Raw genomic sequence first — 27,489 nt, forward strand, 5'->3', positions numbered from 1 at the left:
GGGGTGGGTGGTGAGGAACGGCCCGGGGCGGGGCGGGGAGCGAAGTGGGCGGAGGAGCGGGCCCGGGACTGGGCGGCCCCGGGGCGGACCTGGGGAAGGGTCGGGGCAGGGCGCGGGGCGGGGCGGACGGGCGCGGGGAGGGGTGAGGACCGGACCCGGGCTGGGCGGGGCGGGGCGGGGCGCGGAGACCGGGGCGGAGGCGCGGTGCCCAAGTGGGCGGCCCCCGGCGGGACGGCCCCCCGGGCGTGGGCGGGGCGCCCAGGGAAAGGCGGAAGGACTCGGCGCGCCGGGCGGCCCAGCGCAGAGCGGTTTCCTTCCCTCGCGCAGCGGCGCCCCCGCCGAGCCCCCAAGTCCCGAGCCGGAGCCCCCAGCCCCGCGGGCGCCATGCGGGAGCAGCTGCTGTTGTTCTGCAACTGGAGCACGCTGGGCGTGTGCGCCGCGCTCAAGCTGCCGCAGATCTTCGCGGTGCTGGCGGCGCGCAGCGCGCGGGGCATCAGCCTCCCGAGTTTACTTCTGGAGCTGGCGGGGTAAGGCCGGGGCGGCTGCCCTCTCCCCACCGTCTCTGCGGCCTGGAGGGGCCGGGAGCCCTGGAGCGCCGCGGGTCTAACTGAGTAGACCCGGAGAGCGGAGCCGAAAGTGCCCGGCCTCTGGGGAGGCACTTCCCGTGGCCGCTCACCTCCCCTGATTAGTTGCGGCTCACCGCGCGGACGGCGCACGCCCATTTTACAGATGCGGAAACCGACACCCGGCGAAACCATCACCCCGCCGGCAGCCACAGGCCGACTGAGCGGCTTTGAGCGAGCCATTTGCACCTGGAGGCTCTGTCATACACATCCTCCCCCCTCCATCACCCCTTTTCTCGGGTCTCGGTTTCCTCGCGTGTAAAATGAGGGGTTGAACTATAAATTCTAAGGATCCTCTGGCTTTTAAGAGTTACACGTGGGGGGGCGGGGGATTCAGAGAATGGGGAGCTCTTCGGAGGGAGAAAAGGAGGACTTGAATCCGGCCACAGCCGGCCAGAGAGGAGCCAGGGCCGCCCCGAGAGCGCTCATCCGTCAGAAATCCGGAGTGGATGCCCTGACTCCATATTTAAGGATATAAACGCGAAAAGCAGAGTTGTAAAACTCCGTTGGGAAGATTCGAATTGGTGGGAAAGTAGGCACATGAAACCCGGCAGTCTAGCCGCGCGCCCGTGGCAAGGCCGGGGCCTCCCCACCTCGCTCCTCGCCGGTCCGCGTCCCCGCATTATCACCCCGCGACAGTGCGGGCCGGTCCTCGGGGGAAGCACGCCCTGGACTGGCAGCCGGCTGGTTGACCCCGGGGGTCCGGTGTTGGAAAAAAGCCAGGGGCCAGGGAGGGAGAAGGAGACCTCGGGGGGTGGGAGAGATGGGGGTCCTGCCCCGGGTGCGCCCATCTGGGAAGAGGCTTCGTCCAGAAAGAATCGGCCACCGGCGGGTGTGTGAACGACCCCACAGCGCTGGGGCCCCCCGGCTGGCTAGCGTCGGTTTCTCGCAGGTCCCTGAGCCGGGGAAGGTGAGCCGAAGACGGCCCGATGCCTCTCGAAGTGGGGTCGGGAGCCTGCCCGCAGCGGCGGGCTATCGCTTTGTCTAACCGCGCCCGTCGGCAAGACCGGCCCCCGGGCGGTGCGCTGCGGCTCATGTGGGCGGGAGAGCTGGAGGCGGCGTGGGCGGAGGCGGGTGTGCGGGGCCTGCGGGGGTCGCGGCGCAGGTCGGGGCGCGGGTGGTGGGCTTCGTGGACGGCCGGGGCCCGGCGCCCGGACGCTGTAAATGGCCGTGGCTGTGTCCAGGCCCAGCCGGCTGCTACCCTCTCCGTCAAGCCCGGCGGGAGGTGATCGGCGGCCCCCTCCGCTGGATTCCTCGGTCTTATCTCCACCTCAGGCCACGCTTCATCTGAGGGGTACCATTTCCAGAGCCGGTTCTGTGCGCTGACTGCTTTAAAGGCATTATCGTAGTCAGTCCTCAGGACGCCCGAGGGAGTAAGCACTGTTTTCATCCCTAGACAGTAGGAACCTGAGGCCGAGAAGGTGAAGCACCGTGCCCAAGTTCACGGGCAGCAGCAGGGTCCAAGGGTTCAGCCGTCCTGGCTCTCTCCATTCTGATGCCTGCCCTCCCCCGCTCTCCACACTCCTGGGTTGTGCTGCTTTCTAGACTCATTCGCCATATTGTGGGTGGGGGAGTTGGCAGCACCCTGCCCTCTTTCTCCTTTCCTTCCGCAGCCTTCGCTGCTGGGGGCCAGCTAGGACTGGGCCCTGGGGGCAGTGCCGGCCTGCCGGCCTGCTAGCGGGAAACAGAGCCGCCGGATTTCCAGCAGAAAGAACCCCGTAGGCATCACCATCGTAGGGACCCTTTAGCTCCTGGGAAGTAGAAGCATAACAGCCTCTTGGAGGACATGTGCCTTCCTTGGATCCTGATCTTAGCAAATTAATTCTAAAAACCCATTTTTGAAAAAATTGGGCCAACGGGGACATAAGCCATATCTTAATGATACCAGAAAATGACTTGTGATGTGGGTTGGTGTGAAGTGGCAAGAAAATGCCTGCATTTTAGAAATGCCTCCTGAAGCCTGCAGGGGGAAAATCACATGCGCACTTCAGCAAAGAAAAAGAGGGTGGGATGTAGGTGAACATAGCAAAGTATTATTTGTTGAGGATGGTGCTTAGGGACTGCTGTTACCCGCGTTTCACAGGTGCGGAAGCCAGGGCGGGAGAGGTTAGGAACCTGATGCTGAGGATTGGGAGCCCAGCAGCCTCGCTCCAGAGTCTCAGTTCTTAACCCGCACTGGACGGGAGGCTCCGCCTTTAGCAAGGGGGCCCGACTGCGGGGCAGAAGCTCAGCAGGTGCGGGGCGGGGGGAGCACTGGCTGGGGTCACACGGGGTCTGGTGCGGAAGGCAGCACGGATGGGACCCCAGGCCGACCATGGGGAGTGCTCCGTGCCAAGAGGCTGCTCATTGCCACTGTTACTGGAACAGCTGGTGTCCCAGACAGGTTCCCCGGTAGGGAGGAAGTGGGCTGGGGGCCGGCGGAAGTGTGTGGTGGGCACCTCCCAGCCCAGGTGCGCCCCCACTTCTGCCGGGACGGTGTTCTTCACCCGCTGGGGGCGCTCGTGCCTCAGCTCCTCCACCACCCCCCCTTCCGGGCCTTCCAGGCATCCCTCCTGCTCTGCCCCCTTGTGTCCTCCTGGGGTCCAGCCTCAGTTCTGCTCTCTGCACCTGCTCTGGAACCTTCCACGGATGGACTTCCAGACAGGGCAGCCTGGTGGGTGACCCTGCTTCCTCTCCCCAGGCCCAGCAGGCTGACTTCTAGGCTATTGGATGCACTGGCCTCTGGGTAAGATTGCTCTGGAAAAGTCTGCAGTCCAAATAGGGTTCCGCTCCTGACTCCTGAGTTCCTGCCTCTGTGGGTACATGTGTAGTTTTTGTTCAAACCTCTAGCTTACGCGTTGAGGAAGGAAACTCAAGTCACTCCATGGAGCAGACCAGGAATTTCAACAGATTTGTGGGGCTGGGGGTAGACACCATTCGGTTTGATTTTGTCATGAGCATTCTAAAGTATTACTTTTTAATTAAAAATAGGGGCGCTTGGGTGGCTCAGTCGTTAAGCGTCTGCCTTCAGCTCGGGTCATGATCCCAGCGTCCTGGGATCGAGCCCCACATCGAGCCCCGCTTCGGTCTCCCTGCTCCGCGGGAAGCCTGCTTCTTCTCCCACTCCCCCTGCTTGTGTTCCCTCTCGCTGTGTCTCTCTCTGTTAATTAAATAAATAAAATCTTTAAAAAATATATTAAAAATAAAGGAAGGACACTGACTGCCCCCAGACCACAGGAGTGACAGATGGTTGACCTTGAACGCTTGGGTCGCGCAGAGCGAGGGCATTGCAGCCTGGCAGCGGGGCCTCCCTGGGAGCGCCACAGCCTGGGTGGGGGGTGGTGGGAAGCACCCCATCGGTGTCGGGAAATTCAGGCTCTGGTCTTTGTCTTTTCCCTGAGTTGTCATAGGACCTTGGCTTCTTGGGCCTTAGTTTCGCCAGGTGGTCTGTAAAATGTGGAGGGCAGTGTGGATGACCCCAGACAGCGACCTCAGCTGTGACACCCCAGGGTCTCCCGCCTGCCCTGAAGGCCACTGTGCGTATGGGAGGTACGCCCTGCATGAAGTGGGTGCCGCCCATGACCCTACAGACCATCCGTTCAGTTGGGTCCACTCCAAGCTTGCCGTGCCTGGGCCTGGATGGCTGCAGAGCTGCTCTGCAGAGGTGGTGGGGTGCAGCTGCACCCCGAGGTCCCCCTCAGAACGGTGCTGCTCTGGAGGCCTGTTCGACAGGAGGGGAAGCCACGCAGCATGGCAGAGGCCCGGAAGAGCACCTGCTTTTCCCCTGAAGTGCGGACGGGACCACGTGCAAAGCCAGCCTGACCCCTGGGAAGGGCTGCTGGGCTTCGTGAAGGGGACAACTAGAGAGGCCCAGGCCTGGGGAGACCACAAGCTCACGGTGACGCTGGCCGCCCACCCCCCATCCTGTGCCCCTGTCCCCTCACCCCCAGCTCAGCCAAGAACTGTTCGCTAGGTTGGAAGCAGGATTTGGGGGGGGACACATGCCAGCCCCCTTCCTAGCTGAGGAAATGAGAGGGGTCACATCGGGTTGAGGGAGGGAGGTCTGGTTCACCTGAGGAGACAGCCTGGGTGATGGGGCAGGAGAGTCTGAGGGGACAGCTGGGGGCATTGAGGTTCTTAGGGAACTGACTGGCTGGGGTGTGCGCCAGAAGGACAGGAAGCCCAGGCCTTTTCTCCTGAGAAGGGTCGGGTCCTGGGGTCTTTACCTCCCCTCCCTACATCCTCAGCCTCTCAGAGCTAGAATTTTCTTAAGGAACCGATGGCTGTTCTTCATGCCTCTCCCCCACTGCTCCTCCTTGGCTGGGCGGCACTCTGGAAGGCCACAGGGGTCATCCAGGTAGTTGGTCCTCTTCAGAGGTCCTCTCTCCGCTCAGGGCTGCGTCCAAACCCGCCCAGCCCCTCACGAGCTCTGCCTGCCACCGCCTGGGCTGGCTGTCTTGGCCTGTGTGGCCTTCTGAGGGGGCTGCCCGGTGCCAGGCAGCTGCCAGGCCAACCCGGGGGCCAGGAGCCCCGTCTCTGCTAATCCTGGTGCACATCTTGCCCCCTGTGAAAGGGACTTGACAGACCGTGCACATCATGCCCGGCGCCCCATCAGCCCTGGGCACAGGTCCTGAGCAAAGCCGTGGCCATTATTACATCACCAGTCCATCCTTTGTGTTCGAAATCTCCCCCCTTGACATTCGCAGGCTCCAACCTCCAGTTCCAGGGTTTTGCGAGCGAACCTGGGCTCCTGGGGGGCTGGCTGGGCCTCCCTGCCGGGTGCTGGGTCGGTCCGAGCTCAGGCGCACCCTCTCTGTCCCCAGTTTCCTGGTGTTTCTCCGGTACCAGTGTTACTATGAGTACCCGCTGCTCACCTACCTGGAGTACCCCATTCTCATCGCACAAGGTAAGGGACCCCTCGACCCCTCCGCCCCCCCCCCCCCCCCCCCCGCCCTCGGACCCCCTCCTGCCTCACTCCGGGCCTTTGTCTTTCAGATGCCCTCCTCCTGCTGTGTGTCTTCCATTTCAATGGGAACGTGAAAGGGGCAGCACCCTACCTCGCTGTGTATCCTTCCGTCTGCATCCAGGAATCCGATGGGACGGGGTGTTACCTGCTCGCAGTGTGTGTTAAGTAGAGTCCTTTACCAGACATACGTTCTTTTTGGTTAAAAAAGATCCCAAATGCAAGACTCCATGTGAGTGAATATACCTCCCCAACCCAGAGATATTCCAGTGCAGTCCTGCCCCGGGGCCTCCCTTCCGAGGCCAGGGTGCCCACGGCGCGCCCGCGAGCCCAGTGGCTCGTGGACTCAGTCCCTCCCTGGTGGCGTGCTGCGTGATGGAAGCACCCTGCTCAGAGCCCCCTCGTCCATGTTTATTCTTTAGGGGAAGGGAGATGTTCCTTCTTCCCTGAAAACATCCCCAAAGTATTTGAAATGATAATAACGGGAATGTCTAACGCACCTGGTCAGCGGGCTGGCTACTGTCTGCCAGCCTGCGAGCGGGGGGTTCTTGAACGTTTGTTCGAAGTGAAAATGATGCCCAAGACGTGAGAAGGGTTATGGTGGGGATCCGGTCATGACGCAGACGTGGGCCCACTCATGCAGCATCTTCTGTGAACCAGGGCCCGGCTTTCATTTCAACTCTCTGTAAAAACCCAGTTCCTCCCTTGCTGAGAATAACTAAGCTGCTGTGTGTCCCGACTGGGAGACTCACAGGAGGAGGGGCACAGGACAAGTTCCTGTTTATAACCTCCTCCTGTCAGTCGTGATGGACAGTAGGTAGGGTTGCCATATGAACAGGGACCTTTTTCCTAGCAAAAGTGCATCCCAAATATTGCACGGGACATACTTGTACTCAAAGACTATTTTTGTTGATCTGAAATTCAGGTTTAACTGGGTGCGCTGTATGTTTACTTGCAAAATCAGGCAACCCGACAAAAAGGTCATCTTGAGGAACTCAGGAGTTGCTGCTCCTGGTTTGGAATGAAGAGCATAAAACTGGGCAAAATTCATGTAAGAAACTGAATTAGAGTGTGTTTTAAAAACAAGATTTCATCTGCCTAGATTCCAGCTACCCCTTCTGGTGTTGACCAGGTTGCCCGGAATTAGTTCTCCGGACTTTTCAGCCAGGGCACTGTCGATCCTTTCATTTAAATAATGTTATTAATTATAATCATAGCAACCTGGTTGGGTCCCTATGACGTGCCACCAGGCATTGAGGAGGTAGATAGGACAAGGAGCGTTAAGTCCATTTTGCAGATAAGCAAACTGAGGTCAAAAGAAAGAATGGGACTTGTCCAAGGTCACAGCTGAGGCTCCCGGCCATTATCTCACGTGTTTGCTTCAGCTTGTCTAGCTGGGCTTTCTGTGCCTGCAGCCTGCCTGAGCTTGGCGGAAATCCGCTGTCATTTCTCCTGTCTGCCAGCGTTGCTGCCGCCAACTGGATTGACACCGGAGTTAGCCGGGAAGGGGGAGGTCAGTGAAGAGAGTTTCACGTGACACCTGCAGAACGCGGCTACCCCATAATGTCGAGCTGCTGCTTCAAATGCTTAACGTTTGACATGGCGTTGCACATGTCTGCGTGCTCAGGGCTTAAGTGGGCGCTTAGAATCGTTTGGACCCCCAGCAACAGTCCACAGACGCAGGGGGCTGTTGGCAGTTCTCTTCCACAATCCGCTTCTGCCGTTCCCAGGTCGGCTTAGGTGCGGAGACTCCATGGCCTTGGCGTGAAGGCACGGGCCCGGGGTGGGGAGCGGCGGGGCCGTCAGTCAAGCTACTGCTGTCTCCCTTAGCGCTGGGTAGATTCGTGGCCTCGTGGTTCGTCCTTCCCCTGCAGAAGTGGATCATAGATCTGGCCATGGTAAGTGGATCGCGCCTTGAGGACGGAGCGTGTGAGGTAGTCTGTCCCTCCAGGCCGCCCGTTCTGCAGAGAACTGCGTAGGTCGAATGTCTAACCTGCAGATTTGTCAGCTGTACCAAAGGAACGAAAGCACAGTCTTGTCCAAATGTTAGAAGACCTTATTCTCCCTGAGATGTTTGGCAACATTTTTTACTTCCTTTTGGGGCTGGGGGTGCATAGAGAACCGGGCTGGGGAGGTACTTTTAACAGTAGTAGATGAAGAACTGGATGTAAGTTAAACAGCTTCTAATCAGCTCGATGATTGCATATTGGCCACAAACTCATTATTTTTCTAACCTTGTCCCCCCACCCCCCCACCCCCAGCAACATTTTCGTCCTCCTTGGAAAAGGGTAGTTCTGTACTTTTTTCCTTCCTTGGTTAAGGGCCAAAAATTCCCATCGTGTGAGAATAGGATTCTGAGGGTGGGTCAGGAACCATTTGGCCCCAGATCTTCTCTCCGAAGTCACTGGAGTGTACTTCTCCACCCAACGGGAGAAGGAGAAGAATTGGTGGTCACCAGTCGCTGCCTCCCACACCCGGATTCATGAACTGCACCCCCTTCCCCCGCATCTTGTCTGTGACCCTTGCTCGGAAAGCGCACTTGACTCCATGTTACATTTCAACCTTGTGACACCTGGAGAGCAATTAGATAGGGTTGCCGTATTAACAACGAAGAATTTTTTAGTATAAGTATGTCCCGAATATTGCACAGGACATACTCATGCTAAAAAATTATTTGTTGTTGATTTGAAATTCAAATTTACCTGGGTGTCCTGGAGTTTTATTTGCTAAATCTGTCCGGGCCTTGGTGATGCTCCCCAAGAGAACTACTTCATGATTCTAGAGATGGCGTTTTCTCCTGGAAGATGGATGGTGGAGTATCCAGCAGACGCTGTTAGAATATCTGTGACATGAGTGACCGGGGCCCTACCTCAGTTCCCGCCACCTGGCCCTCGGCGCTGCGTCCTGACCCGACCTCCCCCCCCCCCCCACCCTCCGGCCCACGTGGCCCAGTGCCCTGGCCGGCTCTCCAGTGCAGTCTTCCCACCGGGGGTCAGTCCTCGCAGACATCTGCGCCCGGGGTGACTGCTCTCCCTGCTCCTTCCAGCCATTTCTGCCTGTTCCTCCCCGGCTTTTTTTTTTTTTTTTTTTTTAAAGATTTTATTTATTTATTTGACAGAGAGAGACATAGCGAGAGCAGGAACACAAGCAGGGGGAGTGGGAGAGGGAGAAGCAGGCTTCCCGCAGAGCAGGGAGTCCGATGCGGGGCTCGATCCCAGGACCCTGGGATCATGACCTGAGCTGAAGGCAGACGCTTAACGACTGAGCCACCCAGGCGCCCCTCCTCCCCGGCTTTTTTAACCGAGGGACTCCTGACTTGCTCATGTTTTCCCCGCAAACAGAATCTAAGTACTTTGATCAGCATGGCCAGCAAGTTTGCTCAGCTCCAGTACCTGTGGAAGACCCGGGACTCGGGAGCCGTGAGCGCCCTGAGCTGGAGCCTCGCTTCGTACACCTGTGCGAGTAAGAGCAAGACGCCAGGGGAGGGGCGGATTTGGGGGCATCGCGGGCGGCTACCCAGAAGAGTTTATCACCTTGGTGCCCACCTGTCACAGGCCCACAAGCTTTAATCCTTTGCACGTAGCTATTCACGCAGAACCTCCATAGTTACGACTCTGATATCATGCAGACTACTTTCCATTCTCTGCAAGATCCATATTCCAGTTGCTAAAGAAAAAAAAATGTAAAAGCACACCTTTCTCCAAAAATCTGGCCTAATATCAGCCTTCCTCTCTTCTTTGAAAAGCATCAAGAGGTTGATTATGTGGAATTCACTAACTTGTTTTAAATATATGAATCTTTATGATGTAACAGATTATAGAGATGAAAGTCATACACTGACTTTTGAGAATGAATATAATTTGCCCCCGTGGAGTTTTTCTGGAGCCTTATTGCTTGGTCTCAAGTTCAGAATTTCCACCGTTCATGTGGATTCTTGCAGGAACTACCTAAAATACATATACGCTGTTTTAGGTAGATAAGTTTTTTAAATTCAGAGCTCTCACATTAATTAGGTTTACTACTTTTAGATATTTGAATTCTACTTCATATTTCTTCTGTGTCCTAAAGGACCGATTTCTCCATTAAGGGTTGATGGAAGGGGTCTTTGTGTCCCAAGCTATTTAAAATTAAGGCTTCTTGGGTTTTATTTTCAGCTTTAAAATGTTGAAGTGTTATGAAATGTTGAAGTATATGTATGGTTTCTGGAATTGCTAATTAGGTATATTACTTATTAGCACCCTAATTTTACCTTCAGGAATTATCTTGAAATGCTGCTTATTCGATTTTCTTGTAGGAAATCTTCAAAGACCATGTAGTACATTTTCATCTGTTTTGCATGGCAGTCTGTGCTTAACAAGTACTTAAATGCACATTGAATAAATGACACATAACCTGGGGATTATAACTTTATGGCAAGAAACGAACTGGTTTTAAACCTAATTTCTTAGATGTGTGACATGTGAGGGGGAGGGAGAGCTTTGTGTGGGTTGGTTCGGGTTAGGAAAAGCAGGTAGCGTTCTCCAGCTCCCAGCTCACGTCTCCCGTGTGCGTCCACTCACACCCATACTCCAGTTTGGTGTTCACGAAGTCAAGTGCTGTACTGGAAAAATGAATTGAACTGAACTGTTCTAGTTAGACCCTGAGGAAAATCATGCCCTTTGCTGGGCCTGTTTCCTTTACCTAGAACATTATCTAGAAAAGAAGGGTGTAGAGTTCAGTCATTTAAAAACATTTTCACTAGTGGGAGCCTTTGTTTAAATGAAATCTTACCAGAAGCCCCCTGTGTAAATGAGATTTTCAAAACTTGCTCTTTGGGGTGGGCGAGCTGTGGGTTGGCACACACGATGGGGTCAGCTTCTCCCTGCCTTCCTTGGGCAGCACTGAATTACCTTCTAGACACCGTGTCTGCTCTTATGAGCAGCTTCAAAACCACTGGCCTAGGACGCATGGCTGGATTTGAGCGGTTTTATAAAATATAGTACTGATTTAGTATTCTGCACTACCAAAATCTTCTTTAACCAAGATCCCAGTAAGCATATAGTCCTGTATTTAAAAATGGAAAGACGTTAGCTAAATACCAAAATGCCTTGAGAAGCAAGTTGATATTGCTGAATGTTTTCTTTTACAGCAAGAATAATAACAACTTTAATGACCACCAGTGACCTTACAAGTAAGTACCCCCTTTTTTGAATTGTGTGCCCTTGTGCCTCCTTCATTTGTAAATTGTCTTATGGTTTCACGGATCAGCTTGCTCCCCTGTACAGTGAGAGGCCAGCAAGTTTATTCCAGGACATCAGCCCCACTTACGGGACTGAGCATCTGCGTCTTGTAGTTTCTGGGATAGAACATGCAGCACAAGGTAGTAGAATCCTATCTTTGTGGAGCCTCCGATCTCGCAGTGGATGGAGATGGACAGTGGGATGGAGGTGGACATCACGCAACTAACTACTGAAGAATGCTGGGAAATGTGTTTTGGAAGAGTAGGACAGGATCTAAAGGGGGAATCTGACCGAGTTGGAGGGGCCCAGGGCGGCGAATTTGAAGGGTGAGATGGGGAGAAGGGGAAGAGATGGTGATAGGGAGCAGCCCGCGTGCAGGTCATGAGCAGGGGACACATGGCTTAGCCACAGACAGCGAATGGGAGCTGAGTGAGTGTGAGTGTGAGGACGGGGTCTACTGAGCTGACAATCATTTGACCCCCACATCCTGTTTTTTTTAAAGGGGGAAAAATACTTGGATTGACGTAAAAAGAATTTAGTTAATTCCTTAGGCTGTTTTCCACTCCCAAGTTGAGCATATATATTTTCGGGGAATATGATCAAAACAAATCGTGTCACCTATTCTGTGAAGACTAGGAACATGTCCCTGGCACATAGACCCTTTAAGTAAGCGAATTGTTATTTGAGAAATATTGCTACAGAGCAGTGGGTGCATATGCTGGTCCCTTTGCAGAGGCTTATCTTAGGGTCAAACACCTCCCAGAGCTCTGAGAGAAGCATTAAAACTATTCTGGTCAAAGCCTGAACTTGGGTCAGGTGGGGAAAGGGAAAGACAGGTCTCAGTCCTCTCCACAGGATCCAAAGGACTCTCTGTATGGGAAGAAGAGTCAAACTGTAATTAACCAACAAAACAAACCCACATATTTAAAAGTTTGAAAGATTGAGCATGTTCTAGTTGTAATTTGCTTTGTATTTAAAGTGACACCTGTTCTGAAAGTGATCAGTGTATCTGGGAATCATCTTTTAAAGACAGTTCAGCTGATATCTTATGTGTTTTACAACCACAGAGATACATTAAATCTGATAAATCTTATTTATCAGAAGAGTGTTCATCAGGTCACTTATGGTAGTTTTTCCCCCCAGAAATATTTAGAACCAAAGTTGTTCAAAACCTCTCGTGATGCGGAGTTCCAGGTTTCGTTGGCAGGCTGAGGGGCAGCTAAGTAGGTTTCTGCTTAGAGCAGGTGATTTTGTTTTAGGGACGGGAGAACAGTACTTGTTAATACATACTTTTTCTTTTTTGATTAATTTCAGTTCTCGTGCGATTTGTGATCATGCTTGCTTTGAACCTGTGGGTAACAGCCACAGTACGTCACTACACGACGACAGTTGTAAAGGCTGAATGATGGATGCGTTGCTCCAACACACAAAGTGGTTTCCTAATAACCAAAGGGGAAAATAAGCTCACTGCTAAATCAAGGTCTTCTATAAATTTAGTCAACTGTTTCAGAAACTTTGAAGCTGGAGGTATTTTAGACATGAGCCACTTAGACACTTGTTTAGAAACGTTGATTCCCTCCCTCTCCTCGGCCTCAGGAGGTGGGGGCAGGGCTCAGACACCTGCAGGTTGAGCATCATGATGAAGTTCTCTCCAAAGAGCTAACTACATCTGGTTTTCAGCTTTCAGAATCTTGTAAGAAATAAATCCTCTCCATGGCACAAAAGATTATGAATGGAGTGGGATTTTTCCCAAAGTCAGAAGTGGAACTGTGGTAAATTACTAGGGTTCACTTTCTGGTACTGTTTAACTTTAACACAGATTTAACAGGCTGGCCTTACTGTATCGTAATACAATATAGTACCTCCTTATGCTATAAGGACATCGAGGCAAGCAAAAATTGGCTTGAGTTCATATACCAAAGTTAGTCCTTTAACCTCACATGGTGCCTTTAAGTAATTCCTAAGGAAAGGTACTATGAGCTGCAATCTCTACTTGGGATGAGGCAGTCCCGATGAACTTTCTGATTCAAGCATAATGCTGCCGTTTTTAAAAGGGTCACACCTTTAAAAAAAAAACACAAACACATCTTGTCCATTAATACATACAGTAAAGGGTATTGCTGGGTTCTGCCAAGTTCTTACGGATTTCATTCTCATTGTATCATATTCTAAACATAAGATTATTGGATAGTGCATTTTACTATAAAAGTTTATAAACTCTAAAATTTAAAAACTCTTTACCTTTATAATTGAATGGCATTATTCTGTTATATGTAATAAGTCAACAGTGTTTGTTAGAAAATGTTTTAGTTTCCTATGTCAAATAAAACTTTCATATTCTGAACTCTGCTGAGTCTTAAAACTGTCAGTTGCTTTAATGTGATTAGTTTTAAGTTATGTAAAATGCTGTTTTAAAAATATAAACTGTGGTTAATGTTTTAGAAGTATTGCTTGGAACCAGCAGGAGGAGAAACATCCTTTTGGTATATAAAGATAAATAACAAGGGCGCCTGGGTGGCTCAGTTGGTTAAGCGACTGCCTTCGGCTCAGGTCATGATCCTGGAGTCCCTGGATCGAGTCCCGCATCGGGCTCGCTGCTCGGCAGGGAGCCTGCTTCTCCCTCTGACCCTCCCCCATCTCATGTGCTCTCTCTCTGTCTCAAATAAATAAATAAAATCTTAAAAAAAAAAAAAAAAGATAAATAACAAATCATTCATTCTGTAGCTTTTACAATCATAGTTGTCATTTTTTAAATTTTTTTTATTATTATTTTTTAAAGATTTATTTATTTGAGAGAGAGAGAATGAAAGAGCACGAGAGGGGGGAGGGTCAGAGGGAGAAGCAGACTCCCTGCCGAGCAGGGAGCCTGATGCGGGACTCGATCCAGGGACTCCAGGATCATGACCTGAGCCGAAGGCAGTCGCTTAACCAACTGAGTCACCCAGGCGCCCTTTTTTTTTTTTTTAAAGATTTATTTGAGAGAGAGTGCGCGCAAGCAGGTGGAGGGGTAGAGGGAGAGAAATCTCCAGCAGATTCCCTGCTGAGCACGAGTCTGACTCAGGGCTTGACCTCACGACCCTGAGATCATGACGTGCGCCAAAATCAAGAGTCGGAGGCTCAATCCACTGAGCCACCCAGATAACCCTAGTTCAAAGTAAGCTGTATGCCCAACATGGGGCTCAGACTCGTGATCCCAAGATCGAGTCACATGTTCTACTAACTGAGCCAGCCAGGCCCCCTCATAGTTGTCATTTTCAAAAAAATCCAAGTGATTTTTTTTCATATGCAATTATAATCTAACCATTGGTATAAATACAAATTATGTGATTTTTGAGTCCAACAAATATTTAATTTAAATACACTTTAATTAGAACTTTATCACTGCTTAAAGCTTCTCTCTTAAGAACATACTATCTTAGGTTAAGAGTTCCCCATTTTTCCTTTTCAGGAGAAAAGGGAACAAATATTTGAACTATTCCAGATATCCTACACACATTACCATATTTAATCCTACAACAATCCTGTGACAAAACAGTCTCAACTTTACAAAAGATGAAAACACTGAAGCTCAGAGGGAATAACCTGTCCCAGATCTGATAGCCAGTAAGTATCCTAAATAAGAACCCACGGATTACCAAAGAAATGCCTTCTCGAAAACCACCTCTCAGCACACTGTTCCTGACAAAACAGGCACCCTGCGTCCTTTCCTTATCCTGGACACTCAAATGAGATTGTTAGATTTGCATGTCCCTTAAAATACCTAAATCAAATCAGCGACAGACTCCTTGCTGAAATTCTTTTTTGTATTTCTCTATGGACTAAATGACAGGGTGGAGCATTCACAAGTCTGTAACCTTGCTTATGATTGTTTTGCTATACCCATCATACAAGGAAGGCAAAATTTTGGGGGATAAATTTTAGATGGTTGCAGCATTCCAGGACTATTCACAGGAAGAGTATGAAAATGCTTATGTCTTAATTTCTTTTATTTAATTTTTAATATAAAAAGCAGGCATAAAATACAATTACATTACTACAAAGATGCAACAAAAATTTTTAAAAAATCAGGGGATATGATTTCTGTTCAAAGGGGGAGAGCTGATCAAATATTTATGATTATCTAAACCATGCAGTTCATAACTTATTACAATTCCAAACGAAACTCATTATTATGGGGAAGGGAATCGAGGACAGTCCCCCAAGCATAATACCCAGCACTGTCATACAGTGCCTCTTTTCAAAGTGCTTTATGAGTCAACTATGCTTATCTTCACGCCAGACGGAAACTGCAGCCTTCTTCCAGGGGAGGAGACGTGAGTCAGTAGCAGACCGAGAAACTCAGAAGTGACTTGCTCTCATAGAATATTAAACATGTTATTTAAAGCATGTTTCAGGAAGGTAATATAGTGTCTAAGCTTCTCTATTTTACCACGAGAATCCTGTAAGAATAGATTAACAACAGCAGCAAAACTTCTTAAACTGTGGTTTGGCAACCCATAGTACTTCTTTTTGAGGATCTACAGATAAACTGATACAAAAGACATCCTTCAGAGCCAGATTTGTGACTCTAGCCTACGTTAGTTTTAAAAACACTAACCTTATTTTAGATTTCTTGGTATCCTTTAGTTAGCTAAAGGCATTTAAAAATTTCAGATAGATTTTTTTTTTTTAAATCTTGCTTCTAGATAGCGTATTTTAATACTTTTCAAAAATTCACTATACATTAATTTTTAACAGTAATACCGGCACTAGTTTTCCTTCTACTTCTGTCTCGCTATCCCCACTAAACAAAAGTAAAAAATCCAACTAAGAAAATCCCAGTATTCACTACTTCTTAGTTCTCAATAGGAGGTATTTATGGCTCTAGGAGAAATCAGGTGTGAAGAAATAAGCAACTTTTGGTCTTTTATCTGGGAACCTTTGGAGCCTCAAGAAAAAGAGAAGCTGGCACAAAATCAGGTTGTTAAACCAAGTCAATATTATATTTAATGAGTGTTGGGAAGAGAACATTTTGGATGGGTGTATGTATTCATGTACGTACATGAAACCAGCAACAGGGTAAAAAGCAAATTCTTACCCAAGGTCACAATTTTTATTAAGCGCATTTCCATTAGCTGGAGAAACCACCTTATAAACCCTTACGTTAAACCATATAATGTGAAGAATCTCCATGGGAGAGATTTTTTTCACCCCCTAGAATACCTTTTTTTTCCCCAAAAAACCTCACATTAATTTTCCTTGTAGAGTTGCATCACACCATGATTCTCCGTATTCTCTAATATATACAGCATTCAAAATTTAACTTTTGCCATTTTTACTCAAATATTTCAATTACTCATGTGTAAACTTCAAATTATTTCACCTTAATAAAGTTTATTAAAAATATATATATATATACTCTCCAATTCAGAATAATATGATAGAACCTCCCATAGTGTAACAAAATCTTCATATAAAATATTAATTCAGTCTCCTTTTAACAAGTCTAATGAATGGAAATATTTATTCTATATAAATTTTATATATTTTTCATTTTAAAATCTTACTTAAAAAAAAAAAAAAAAAAGGCTGTGCCCTCAAACCAGAACTGCAGAATATCCCTGTGAGGGAAATGGCATGCGTCTCTGGTCTTAGCACAGATAGCATGGAAGAGTGCAGGCGGGATAATGAAAGACTAACAAGATTCAGTTTTAGTACATCAGCAGGCCAAAGGCCACTCTTCAGCTTCCACAACAGTATCTGTATTTTGGGGGTCTAAGTCTTTAAACATTTCTACACTGACCCCAGAGGGAATCAATGAAAAATGTCTACTTCCTTCATCGAAATATTAGATGATGTATTTCAATATCACACCAAACCCTGTGTATGTGTATGTATATAAAGAGACTGATAAAAGACTGTATAATTTTTTTAAACTTGATGCTTATCATTAATGCATACTGTAGCAGTATAAAACACATTTTTCTGGGATAATGAGAAAACTAGCAGAAATGGCCCTGCATAACCTATAACTTTAACATAATTTTAAAAATAAAAATCAGGAGCCTCTGAGGCTACTTCTTCCCAGTTACCAGTTTTCTTAGCCCAATCCTGAAATATTGCCATATACAGTTATGTGTTTGAGGGATCACATTTAAATATTTAAAATATATCTACAGTATGTCTTAGTTTTCTTTATATTTGAGATAATCTTAGAATCTTGAGTGTGAAAATGTAAAAATAGTCACAAATGTCTCTACCAGAAATAAAAACACATCTAGGGTAGCCAGCAAATTCAAAGCAAAGAAAACATTTCATAGTCACACACCAATACTGAGGTCTGTAAGAAGAGTGGGATGAATAATAGATATACGTAAAAGATATATTAGTTCCAATAGTATCCATTGTTTCTATCACCAATACTTAAAAAAAAAATCTGTTATACAATCAAAATAGGCTGACATTGATAAGTATTACATGTAAAAATAGTGCACTATTTTTCTTTTGCAAAGCGAATTTGCATCCTAAGAGCTGGTAAACACTTTTTTCCAAAATACAGAAAAGGGTGAGACTTTAAAAAAAAAATTAAATTAAGGCATTCACATGGGAAAAGTTGCCTATCATGAAGCATTAGGAAATTGGTATAATTAACATCAAACTTCCTGTTACAGTAACTGCTTAAACATGAACATGCAGCTTCCATGGGGTATACACAAATGAGTGATACAAACTCCAACATTATGGCTTTATACAAGTGCATAGTTGCAACTGCAGTAAGTTACGATATCTGATTAATGTGTATAAAAAAATAAAATGGGGCATTTGAAGAACCCTCTTGCAGTATTACAGTACTATATATATATTGTGTGTGTGTGTGTGTGCATATATATAGAGGGACACACACATATATATGCACACACACAGTCTAATGGTCACTTCTTAAAGATGCAGTCTCTATCACTGTAGTGGAATCCATTCCCAGACTCTTCTGGTAAATGTGCTGGTGAAATCTCTCTGTTGATGCTGAAAAGATGATTTCTTTAAACTTTAACTCTTCTCAGTCCTTTTGTGCAATGTAGTGTGAGTGACTGCCAAGAGAGCTTTATGGAACAAGTTTCGAAGAGCTGCATATGCTATTCTTACTCTATCAACCAATCATTGTTGGTTCAACTTGCTGCTCCAAAGGAGCCCAGAAAATCTCCAAGATTTATAATTTATATTGCAGGAATAAAGGGAAATATATATATATATATATATATATATATATGTATGTATGTATGTGTGTGTTTGAGTATCAGTCTCTCAGGAAAATACAGCTTTTTAAGAAATTTTGGGCCATCATATTTCAGTCTTGTTTTAACTGGAAGAATATGATCACCTTGAATAATGACTGCATTCATAGAAGGCAGCTAGCTGGAAAAAAAGGAAAAACAAAGTTAGTTGATACAGTAAAATAATTTAAGAGATTGTTAAATTCTTTGAAAAAGCATTCCATTTATATAATTAAACTATGTAGTCTTCCAACTCCTATACTTTTAACACCTAAATCATGCATAAAACGTATTTACTACATTACTTTTCTTATTTTTAGGTACATGCAATTATATTCTTACATATTTCTATATTTTCTACAAACATGACACACAAGTTTTAATACGGTTAACTGGCTATTAGAGTTAGATTATACATCACTGAGTGACTCAAGTGAATGTAAGTCTGACTTGGAGATTAACCGCTAGCTGCCTCATGTAGCTGAAAAGAACAGAAGGCTTATGGACCAGGTTCTACTTGACTGTTTGACTCTTAGCCACATTTTTTAAATCTATAAAATGGGAACAAACACGTTGTAGTAGTAAATATATGTAAAAAGTACTCTGTATATCTTGGTTATAAATACCTCCCAATAATATATGATTTAAGTCTATTTTTGCAATATGCTTACTTAGGTTAAGACACACATTACTTCTTTTAAATCCATTCTGTGTAAAAGGTTTGACCATGAGGTTCAATTTTCACTCAAATTTCCTTGAGCCACGGTTAACCAAACTATTTATGTGTTCTACAAGCACAAGAACTTTCACAGCACATCAATAAGCATTCTTCAGCAAGAGGAACATTAACTTTTCACAGAAAGCAAACATCTCACAGCATGACAAAGAAAAGCGAAATCAGAAACAGTATTTCACAGCACTTACTAGACTTACAAACTATTTACGGCTTCAATTCTTGCACGTTAGAGAGAAGGAAGGGGAGGGGGATGGAGGGAGGAAGGAATCCCATGCTATGTTCACAAACTAATACAGTTGTAGGAACTTGAAAATATTGTAAATTTTACTTCTCTGAATATGGCTTCTTTGGAATGAACAAAAAGTACCAGAATTAGCTTCTTTTGTTATTTGTACACGTTTCATTCCTAAGATAAAAAATTGTAATTCCAACTGTATTGAAAATATATAGCCAATAAAGATTCTGAACATAGCATTTCACTTTTATAACTTGACATGGAAATTTCAGTTAGAAACTTTTCTGAAAACTACTTTTCAAATACATACTATTAAAAACAATTTAATAAACTTTCAAAACTAGTCAAAAACAATGAAAACCCAAGTGCAAATCACATGCGCTACTTGGAAATACTCAAATAACTCATTTTTCATTTTTTGATTTACCCCATTTATTTCTTCAGAAATCAAAAACATCGTCATCATCATCACCACCATCAACATCATCAAATGACCAATCCCAGTCTTTAAATGCCAAATCAAGCAATCTGCAATAGGAGGTTTGCAAATTCACATTCTAGCACTCTTTAGAAATGGCAACTTAATATGATAATTATCTAGAAATCACACTTTTGTGCTGTGAAGATTTTAACTCTCCCTTCATCAATAACAACACAGTCAAAATTAAGATGGTAATACACAGGGAGATCTTCTTTCTCTTTATATGTAAGTGCATATAACATTAGCCTGGTCTGATTTCTAGAATACCAGAGACCTGAAGACAGGTAATATTTAGGGATAAGATACGAGCTTCTCCCCACTGGGCTCAGATGAAGATGTAACCATCTTGATGCCCAGTCTGATTTGTATGAAAGCTCAACATTTGTCAACACTCCCTTCAAAAAAGGACCCAGATTGTCAGCTCACATTTTTCTAGAACAGTACCACAAGTCCCAGTTTAAAGAGACAGTAATACTAAGAATGCAGCTTTCTCAATTCTAGCTGGACACAATATGCTCAATGGGTCACCGACAGTGATGCTCTCCATGAAAAGCCATGATTAAGAGAAAAACCACAGGTATGTAAGCATCATTAGCAACTTATCTTGGCTGAATAAACTGGACTTAGAACAGGGTTATATGTGGTCTTTTCTTTCCAATCCAATCCAATCATCAATATTGCTATCATCTTTATTTTTAAAAATAGGTGTAACTTTCATTGTTTTAACTGTGAGGTTCATGAATCAACTTATGCCAAGAACTCATTTAGTCCCCCAAATCTCATTTGTGACCTCAACTTTAAAGTTGGTTCTTGGGGCACCTGGGTGGCTCAGTCGGTTAAGCGTCTGCCTTCGGCTCAGTGCATGACCCTGGAGTTCTGGGAGTGAGCTCTGCATCGGGCTCCCTCGTCTTCGGGAGTCCGCTTCTCCCTCTCCCTCTGCCCCTCCCCCTGCTCCTTCTCTCCCTCTCTCTCAAATAAATCTTTAAAAAAATAGCTACTTTTTAAACTTGAATTTATATGGTTTACTCAATGCTATTTATAATGCATATTTGCAGGTGTTATACCAAGAGATTCTGATATGACTGGACTGAAGGGGGAGTGGGGCACAAGTATCTGCATTTTTTAAAAAAGATTTTTATTTATTTATTTGAGAGAGAGAGCACAGGCAGGGGGAGAGGCAGAGGGAGAGGGAGAAGCAGGCTCCCTGCTCAGCAGGGAGCCCGATGCAGAGCTTGATCCCAGGACCCTGGGATCATGACCTGAGCTGAAGGCAGACACTTAACCGACTGAGCCACCCTGGTGCCCTGAGTATCTGCATTTTTAAATAAAAAATCTGAAGTGAATTCTAATGCATCTGGTTGACTTTGGTAATCACTGACAGAGTATGTTGATAGATGGTTACCTTAATTGAAAGGAAATAAACCAACTCAAATTACTCTATTTCAAAATGTGCTAAATGTAGAATATATCACATTTTTCTAGGCTTACATAGACAGTAACTTACAGCTAAGGTACTGCTTGGGAGATTGAGATCAGTGGGCCGTCCTGGGTGTTCAAGCCCCAATTTTGAAAAATCTGCGTTTCATACCCTTCCAAAACCTTTGAAGTGTGTGTGAAGTGCACACCCGTGTCACAGTTTTCAAATTTTTAAAAGTTTGGTCACTAGGCTGTTAGCACAATGCCTGGCGAGACTTCCCTTAAAGCCCCCTAAGCCCCTGCCAGTCAGCCATCTAATTCTTGACACTTCAACACGAGAAACTTTTCTCTAATTTGGTTTCTTCCCTCCATTTTCACTGTCAGTACCCTAGTGAAGGAGCTCATTAAGTCAACACACACCAATCTCTTGCTGAAAGACTTCTATCTGAAGAACAAAATAAAAACTCCCACAGCATAGTGCACTGGGTCCTTTTCAATCTGGTTCAACGCTTTCTCTCCAGTGACATCTGCCGCTCCCTGTCATTACCCTCTCCCCACTCTAACCCAATACAATGTTACAAACATATAACACGGAAGTAATTTTGACAACTTGGTACCTCTGCACGTAACATTTTGCCTACCATTGTCTTTTCCCTTATTTCTTTGTCTGGAAAATTACTGAACCTCCCTTTTTGAAGATCTTTCTTGATGCCCTCAGGCAGAATTCTCCATGCTTTCCTTTGTTCCCCTGGAACACTCACTCACGCCTCTATTATAAATAACATTTAAAAAAGTACCGTAACCATCTGCTTTTCTATCTCCTCCATTTAATTGATCAGTGGGTACACACTGCAGGCCTGTGAAACTTACTGCCAAAGACTGCTTTGGAGAGGAGCATGAGAACTTGGGAGTTCTGCTACAAGTACGCAGCACCGCCTGTTTCTTCCCATGCTGCCAACAGCACGTTTCTTAATCCTTACCAGTTTGGCAGGTTTTACATTTTACTTTTAACTTAATTTTAACTTCTTTGCTTAATAATCAAGTTGATCACTTTTTCATATTTATAGTAATGCCTGTGTGTTCCTCACTGATTTTTATATTGGGAAGAGGCAATCTTTTTCTTAATGACTTATATAAGAACTCTGTATAGAGAGATATAATCCATCTTTCTCATTCACATTGCAAATATATATATATGGTGTTTTTAAAATTACAAGGCTTTAATTTTTGGTTACTCAATCATTAACTTTCTTTCTTTGCTTTTACTCTTAGGAAGTTCTTCAATCCAAGATCAGAGACATATTCACCTATTTTCTTCTGTGTCATTTAATGGATTTATATTTGACATTTCAAGTTGTATACAGCTTTTTCATTTTTATCCAAATAATCAGTCTGTTAACTTTCTAATATTTATATATGGAAAAGATCAAAACTAAAATAATGATAACATGGGGCACCTGGGTGGCTCAGTTGGTTGAGCATCCAACTCTTGATTTCAGCTCAGGTCATGATCTCAGGGTCATGAGATGGAGCCCTGTGTCAAGCTCCACACTGGGCATGAGGCCTGCTTAAGAGTCTCTCCCTCTGCCCCTCCCCCCCAAATAAATAAATAAAATAATGATAACATAAGAGCTCCCCCCCACCCTTAAGTTGTAACTGTGTTGGCAATGCTTTATTTCTAAATTAAAACTGGGTAAATGAGCATTTGTTGCATTTTTGCTTTATACTTTTCTGTGTGGCTTAAATATTTCATTTTAAAGAAGACCTTTAAAAGAAAAGTAATTAAAGAGAAATGCCCTCAGCAAAGACCAGCATTCTGTGTCCTACTATGGAACAAACTAAGGATCTCTCCAAACTATCTTTATCACAAATCAACATTATATTCACAAATTTTCTACTTTTCCAGCATTATTTTTTTTTTAATTCAAAATTACCAAGAAAACATTCCTCTGGAATAGCATTTCTACACATTATGTTTTATAAGCTGTCAATTAATTCATTTCTACTCGTATCACTGTGAGGCAGTGCAGTATTACAGCTGAGAATGTTGGATCTGGAACTATTCTACCCGGATCTGAACTCATGGCTTTGCTGCTTATTTGGTGTGTGATCTCAGATACACAGAGCTTCTGTGCCTTAGCCTCCATGTCTGTTAAATGGAGACATTAAGAGCTAAATCACAGGGTGGTTATGAGGATAAATAATTTAGTACACTTAAAGCTCACAGAAGAGTGCCTGGCATATAATATGCCCTCAAAAATGTTGTCTTCTACAATAGTAACTAACACTTGTTTAACTATCACTTCCCTACAGAAAAAGGGAAGTGCTGCAAAGAGTTAAAAGGAGAATCAGAACCAGGAATGTCACGAAAGCCAAAGGGAAAAAAAATGTAATGGTGTGGTCGTTAACAAAGACAAACACCGAGGAAAAGTAAAAAAAAGAAAAAAAAAATCAGATGATTATTTATAGGTATTATGTTTTAGTGCATATACAAATACATATAAATACATTTGATGATTTTGATAAATGTCTAACAAAGCCAAACATTTGTCTTAAGAAAGACACCATGCGAGTTAGTTCAACTAAAGCTAGACTATACAAAGAGCTAGATATTAAATTACTGCTCATATCGACCAGAAATGCTGTTCCTCGGTGTTCCTGGATGATCCTTTCACAGCTCTACTAATTTGTCTATTGGAATGTTATAAATTAGTGGAATGTTAAAGGCCATCAAGTCCAATGCTTGACTCCCCTTCTAGAGCCATGCTGTTCTGTCAGACTACATACACATGACAAATTGAGGAGGGTGCTCTTTCCCAGTGTCACCAAGCAGTCACCTCAATCAGGTACTAACACTGTTGGTGACAGGGCATTCACTATTCTAGAGCAAGCAAAGTCTTCCAATTTTGGAAATCTCTGACTGCCTGATACTTTTCCCTTGCTGAGTTACAAATGTGCCTCTCTGCACTCATCTACAGAAAAGTCCTCTAAATCTTTAGTGCTGTTTACCATCTCCCATCCTTCCAAATAATTTCTTCAGAAGGCTAAATATCCTTAGTTCCTTCACTTACTGCACATGTAACACTTTCAAATGATCCATTACTCCCTCTGTTATTCTCTTCTGTATACCCTCCAATTTGTGTATACTACTCTTAAAATGTGACACCCAAAATGAAATGCAAACTTTAGGGTGATTCATGTAAGACAGACACAGATACAATTTTATGAATTAATGAAGCAATGGAGTCACAGATGTTAAAGACAATGGAAATAATGCTGCAGACACATAATAAAATACAAAACTGCATCTTAAATGTGCCCATCTTTATGCTTAAAATTTCAGAGTATATTAGACAAAAAGTGTTCACAAAAATACCCTATACATCTTAGAGTCAGTTTTGATATTAGTTTTATGTACATGCATAGTTGTGAGAGAAAGAAATCCCTATTACTTACTGTTGCTATGTAAAATGTATTAAAAAATCAATGAAGAATGATTCGAAGGGCAGGGCCAGAACTAAAACAAAACAAAAAGCAACAAAAATAAAAAGTAAATGTGCCTCCAAAAGACCAAAATGCTAAAGTGGGAAAGAAGGGGATGACAAAGTATTTATAAGTTAGTGAACATGAAAATTGTTACGTAACTGAAAACATGCCTCACTTAGTCTGAAATCCGCTTCCATAAACGAATTCTATGTGTTATCACAAGTAGTGAAATCATTAATTTATCAAATAGTACCAGAGAGTAAAATGTATTAAAGGAGTGGAGTTCTTACAGTCCTGAATCTGAAATTATTTGCCCTTCTAGAGTCTCAATCAAAAAGAAAAATAATAATACCTATCTATTCTACTCCACAGGAATATTTTCAAGATCAAATGATAGAATATGCAGAAAGCTGAATGAGAGAACATACTACGGAAGCACTCTGGAAGCTGTGAAGCACTAGATAGTGTAAGCTATTACAAGAGCATAGCATCTGTGCACTAATAGTTCTACAATACTAATAACAGAAATTTAATTTTTAGATGTTTTGCATATGGCACATGGAAAGACCTTCAGTGTCTTTGAATTCTTTGAGTTTCTTCAGCTTAATTACTATCGTATAATCACTAATTTTATAGTATTTAGTTTTCTCATACCTCACAGAAAAATTCAACATTTTCACTGCTGAAACACCAATTCTACCTTTGTCATTCTAAATTATTTCCTTGAGATAATAGTTTCAAGAAAAGTTTCATATAAGATGTTTGTGGTTAGAATGAAAAGATTTCTGATAATACAGCCAATGCACATCATTATTCTTATACTGAAGGTCCTGTGTTAGGGAACAAAAAGGATACCTGAAATTAGATACCTGATCTTATATATTTTATCCTTTAGCTAACTAACCAAATCTTCATGGTCATTTCAATGAATAACAATATTTACAAATGCCATAGCTAGTAAGCCAAGAAATGGTTATTCTGAATCAAGAATGAAATGATTATTGTAGCCATATGAAAACAGTTCCATCAAAATGTTTTGTGCATTCATTATCTGGTAATTTATTCCCTAGTCCCAACTCCGCCTCAAATACAAGGAATGCCCACTTTACCCATTAGTTAATATTTGCATTTTTAAGATTGATCTATTGCTCTTTAAATCAGAAACAAGTCATTATTCTAAACTTATAGATGTGAATTAAGAAGATTTCGGTCCTGCTTCCCAAGTCATCTAACATAAAAAAGGCTTAAGAGGTTTGAAATACTAAACATAATGTGTGCACCTGACACAGGTCTGTGTGTACATTGTCTACTAAATCATATTTTAAATTAGTCAGTGTGCTTATAAAATCTTAAAATATTATGATTACATACATAAGCATGACAAAAATGAGCCCTTTATATATTTTTGGTTGAATTTAATATATGTGTGTGATCTAGTAAACAAATTTGTACTACATTCAACTAAATCAATGAATGAGCCATATACACTAAAACAGTTTCAAACATTTGGTATTCCATGGTTCACTGACATACCGAGCAAAGGAACACTACAATTAGGAAAGTTTGTAGCCGAACATAAATAGCAAAATATTTTAAAAGATACAAATTTTTAATCACATTTTGATTTATTACCTTGGTTTGTTTGGGGCAAGCTGTCGACTTGGCCGTCTAATAGACTGGTTTTGTTGTATCTTCATCGAAGTTCTAGGAGATGACCGTGCAAAAGGGTCTGGAGCTGGAGGCTTTTTGGGGATCTTTTTCACCAACCGACTAACCCACTTCTGCTGTTCTTCTGTAGAATTTGCTAACAACAAAAGATTCTTTGCCGTCGAAATATCATAGTAAACTATAAAGAAATATTTGAAAAAAATTAATGTCTAAATTCATCTGAACATAAATAATATTGATGAAGCAAGTAATTTACTATTTACCTTTGCAAGGTGCTATAATCTCCTCCTTTTTGTCCATGTGATCTTTATGACATTTAATATGGCAGCGCCGGCACTCTAAAGCAGGAGGAGGTTTAAACATATGCCACAGTGGCTTCATACAAGCCTCACAGTTGGTTGGGAAATGATAGAGAGTAGGAATAAATTCATGTCCTTTATGGCAAATATAATTTGATTTTTCTCCCACTGGCTCCACTGGAAATTCTTGTTCCTTCTTACTTTCTCCTTCATTGGCATACAGAATCTATAAATAGCAAAAAGAATAATGAGTGACTTTCAAAAGAAATTACTTTTTATGTAGTAATAATTCCTACAGTGTAAATAAAATAATATTAGCCTAAATCATTCAATGAGAAGAAAATGCATTTGATGTTCAAACATTAGTAGGTTCTGTCTAATCAAGAGCTTCTATGAGAAAAGTCACTGGAACAGTGACTTGGCTCACATTTCAGAAAAAACCTATCTTGTTCAAACATGCCTACTTATTTTCTCCAAGATATCTTACTATGTTTTAGCAATTTAATCTGAATAGGCCAAAAGGTAAATTTTCACTTGATGGGTGTTAGAACGTTTTCCTGGGAGGGAGTGTTCAAAAGAATGCCCCGAAGAGATGTGGTAATAATACAGATTGATACTCTACGATTCTCAAAAACAGACAGGCGCGTGATAACTGCAAACACAGCTTTAACGGAAAGATTTGTATTTGGAGAGCTGAGGAAGAAAAGAGGACAGGATGTATAATACACTCCAAATAAACATCATAAGCATACAGAAAATAAGTGGCCAACTCTCCCACAGTACACCAAGCACAACGGCTTTTATATAGAAGGAACTCAATAACTAATTATTGGTTTGACTAATTTTAAAATGGAAGTAGAGAGGGAAGAATTTGGCTTCACTTTAAATTGGAAGCAAAACGGTTACTGGGTGCAGAATTTAACTTCATAAGCAACTTTTTAAATTTTCTAGACAGCTAAGCATAAAACCAGAAACAGAAGAGAAAAAAACATCCTAACAGGGGTGCCTGGCTGGCTCAGTCAGTAAAGTGGGTAATTCTTGATCTTGGGGTTGTGAGTTCGAGCTCCACGTTGCGTGTAGAGATTACTTAAAAATAAAAAAACTTAAAAAAAAAGCGAATAAAATAAAATAAAA

The 27,489-nt window shown here is 44.0% G+C and overlaps 2 protein-coding genes and 1 long non-coding RNA gene across 3 annotated transcripts in view; 2 read left to right on the top strand and 1 right to left on the bottom strand.

Moving 5' to 3' along the window:
* The first annotated feature begins 261 nt into the window (after positions 1–261).
* Positions 262–13,128, top strand: SLC66A3 (solute carrier family 66 member 3). Its single transcript, XM_036097584.2, has 7 exons — positions 262–527; positions 5,426–5,508; positions 5,598–5,667; positions 7,406–7,463; positions 8,907–9,027; positions 10,694–10,735; positions 12,099–13,128. Exons 1-7 carry the CDS (start codon positions 385–387, stop codon positions 12,188–12,190), a joined length of 609 nt encoding a protein of 202 aa, XP_035953477.1. The 5' UTR covers positions 262–384; the 3' UTR covers positions 12,191–13,128.
* Positions 13,129–14,146: 1,018 nt separating this feature from the next.
* On the top strand, positions 14,147–22,604 carry LOC144379192 (uncharacterized). Its single transcript, XR_013441598.1, has 3 exons — positions 14,147–14,387; positions 19,450–20,063; positions 22,175–22,604. It is a non-coding gene; the product is annotated as an uncharacterized LOC144379192 (long non-coding RNA).
* The window catches only part of ROCK2 (Rho associated coiled-coil containing protein kinase 2), a 142,764-nt gene continuing 131,014 nt past the window's right edge, over positions 15,740–27,489 (bottom strand). The window contains exons 31-34 of the mRNA XM_078055974.1: positions 26,320–26,581; positions 26,021–26,234; positions 25,043–25,218; positions 15,740–18,176 (exon numbers count right to left, since the gene is read on the bottom strand). Coding sequence (XP_077912100.1) covers positions 25,104–25,218; positions 26,021–26,234; positions 26,320–26,581 — 591 coding nt within the window. The 3' untranslated portion in view covers positions 15,740–18,176; positions 25,043–25,103. The remainder of the gene's footprint in view (positions 18,177–25,042; positions 25,219–26,020; positions 26,235–26,319; positions 26,582–27,489) is intronic.

The sequence above is a fragment of the Halichoerus grypus genome, chromosome 10, assembly GCF_964656455.1.
Source record: "Halichoerus grypus chromosome 10, mHalGry1.hap1.1, whole genome shotgun sequence".
Taxonomy (NCBI): domain Eukaryota; kingdom Metazoa; phylum Chordata; class Mammalia; order Carnivora; family Phocidae; genus Halichoerus; species Halichoerus grypus.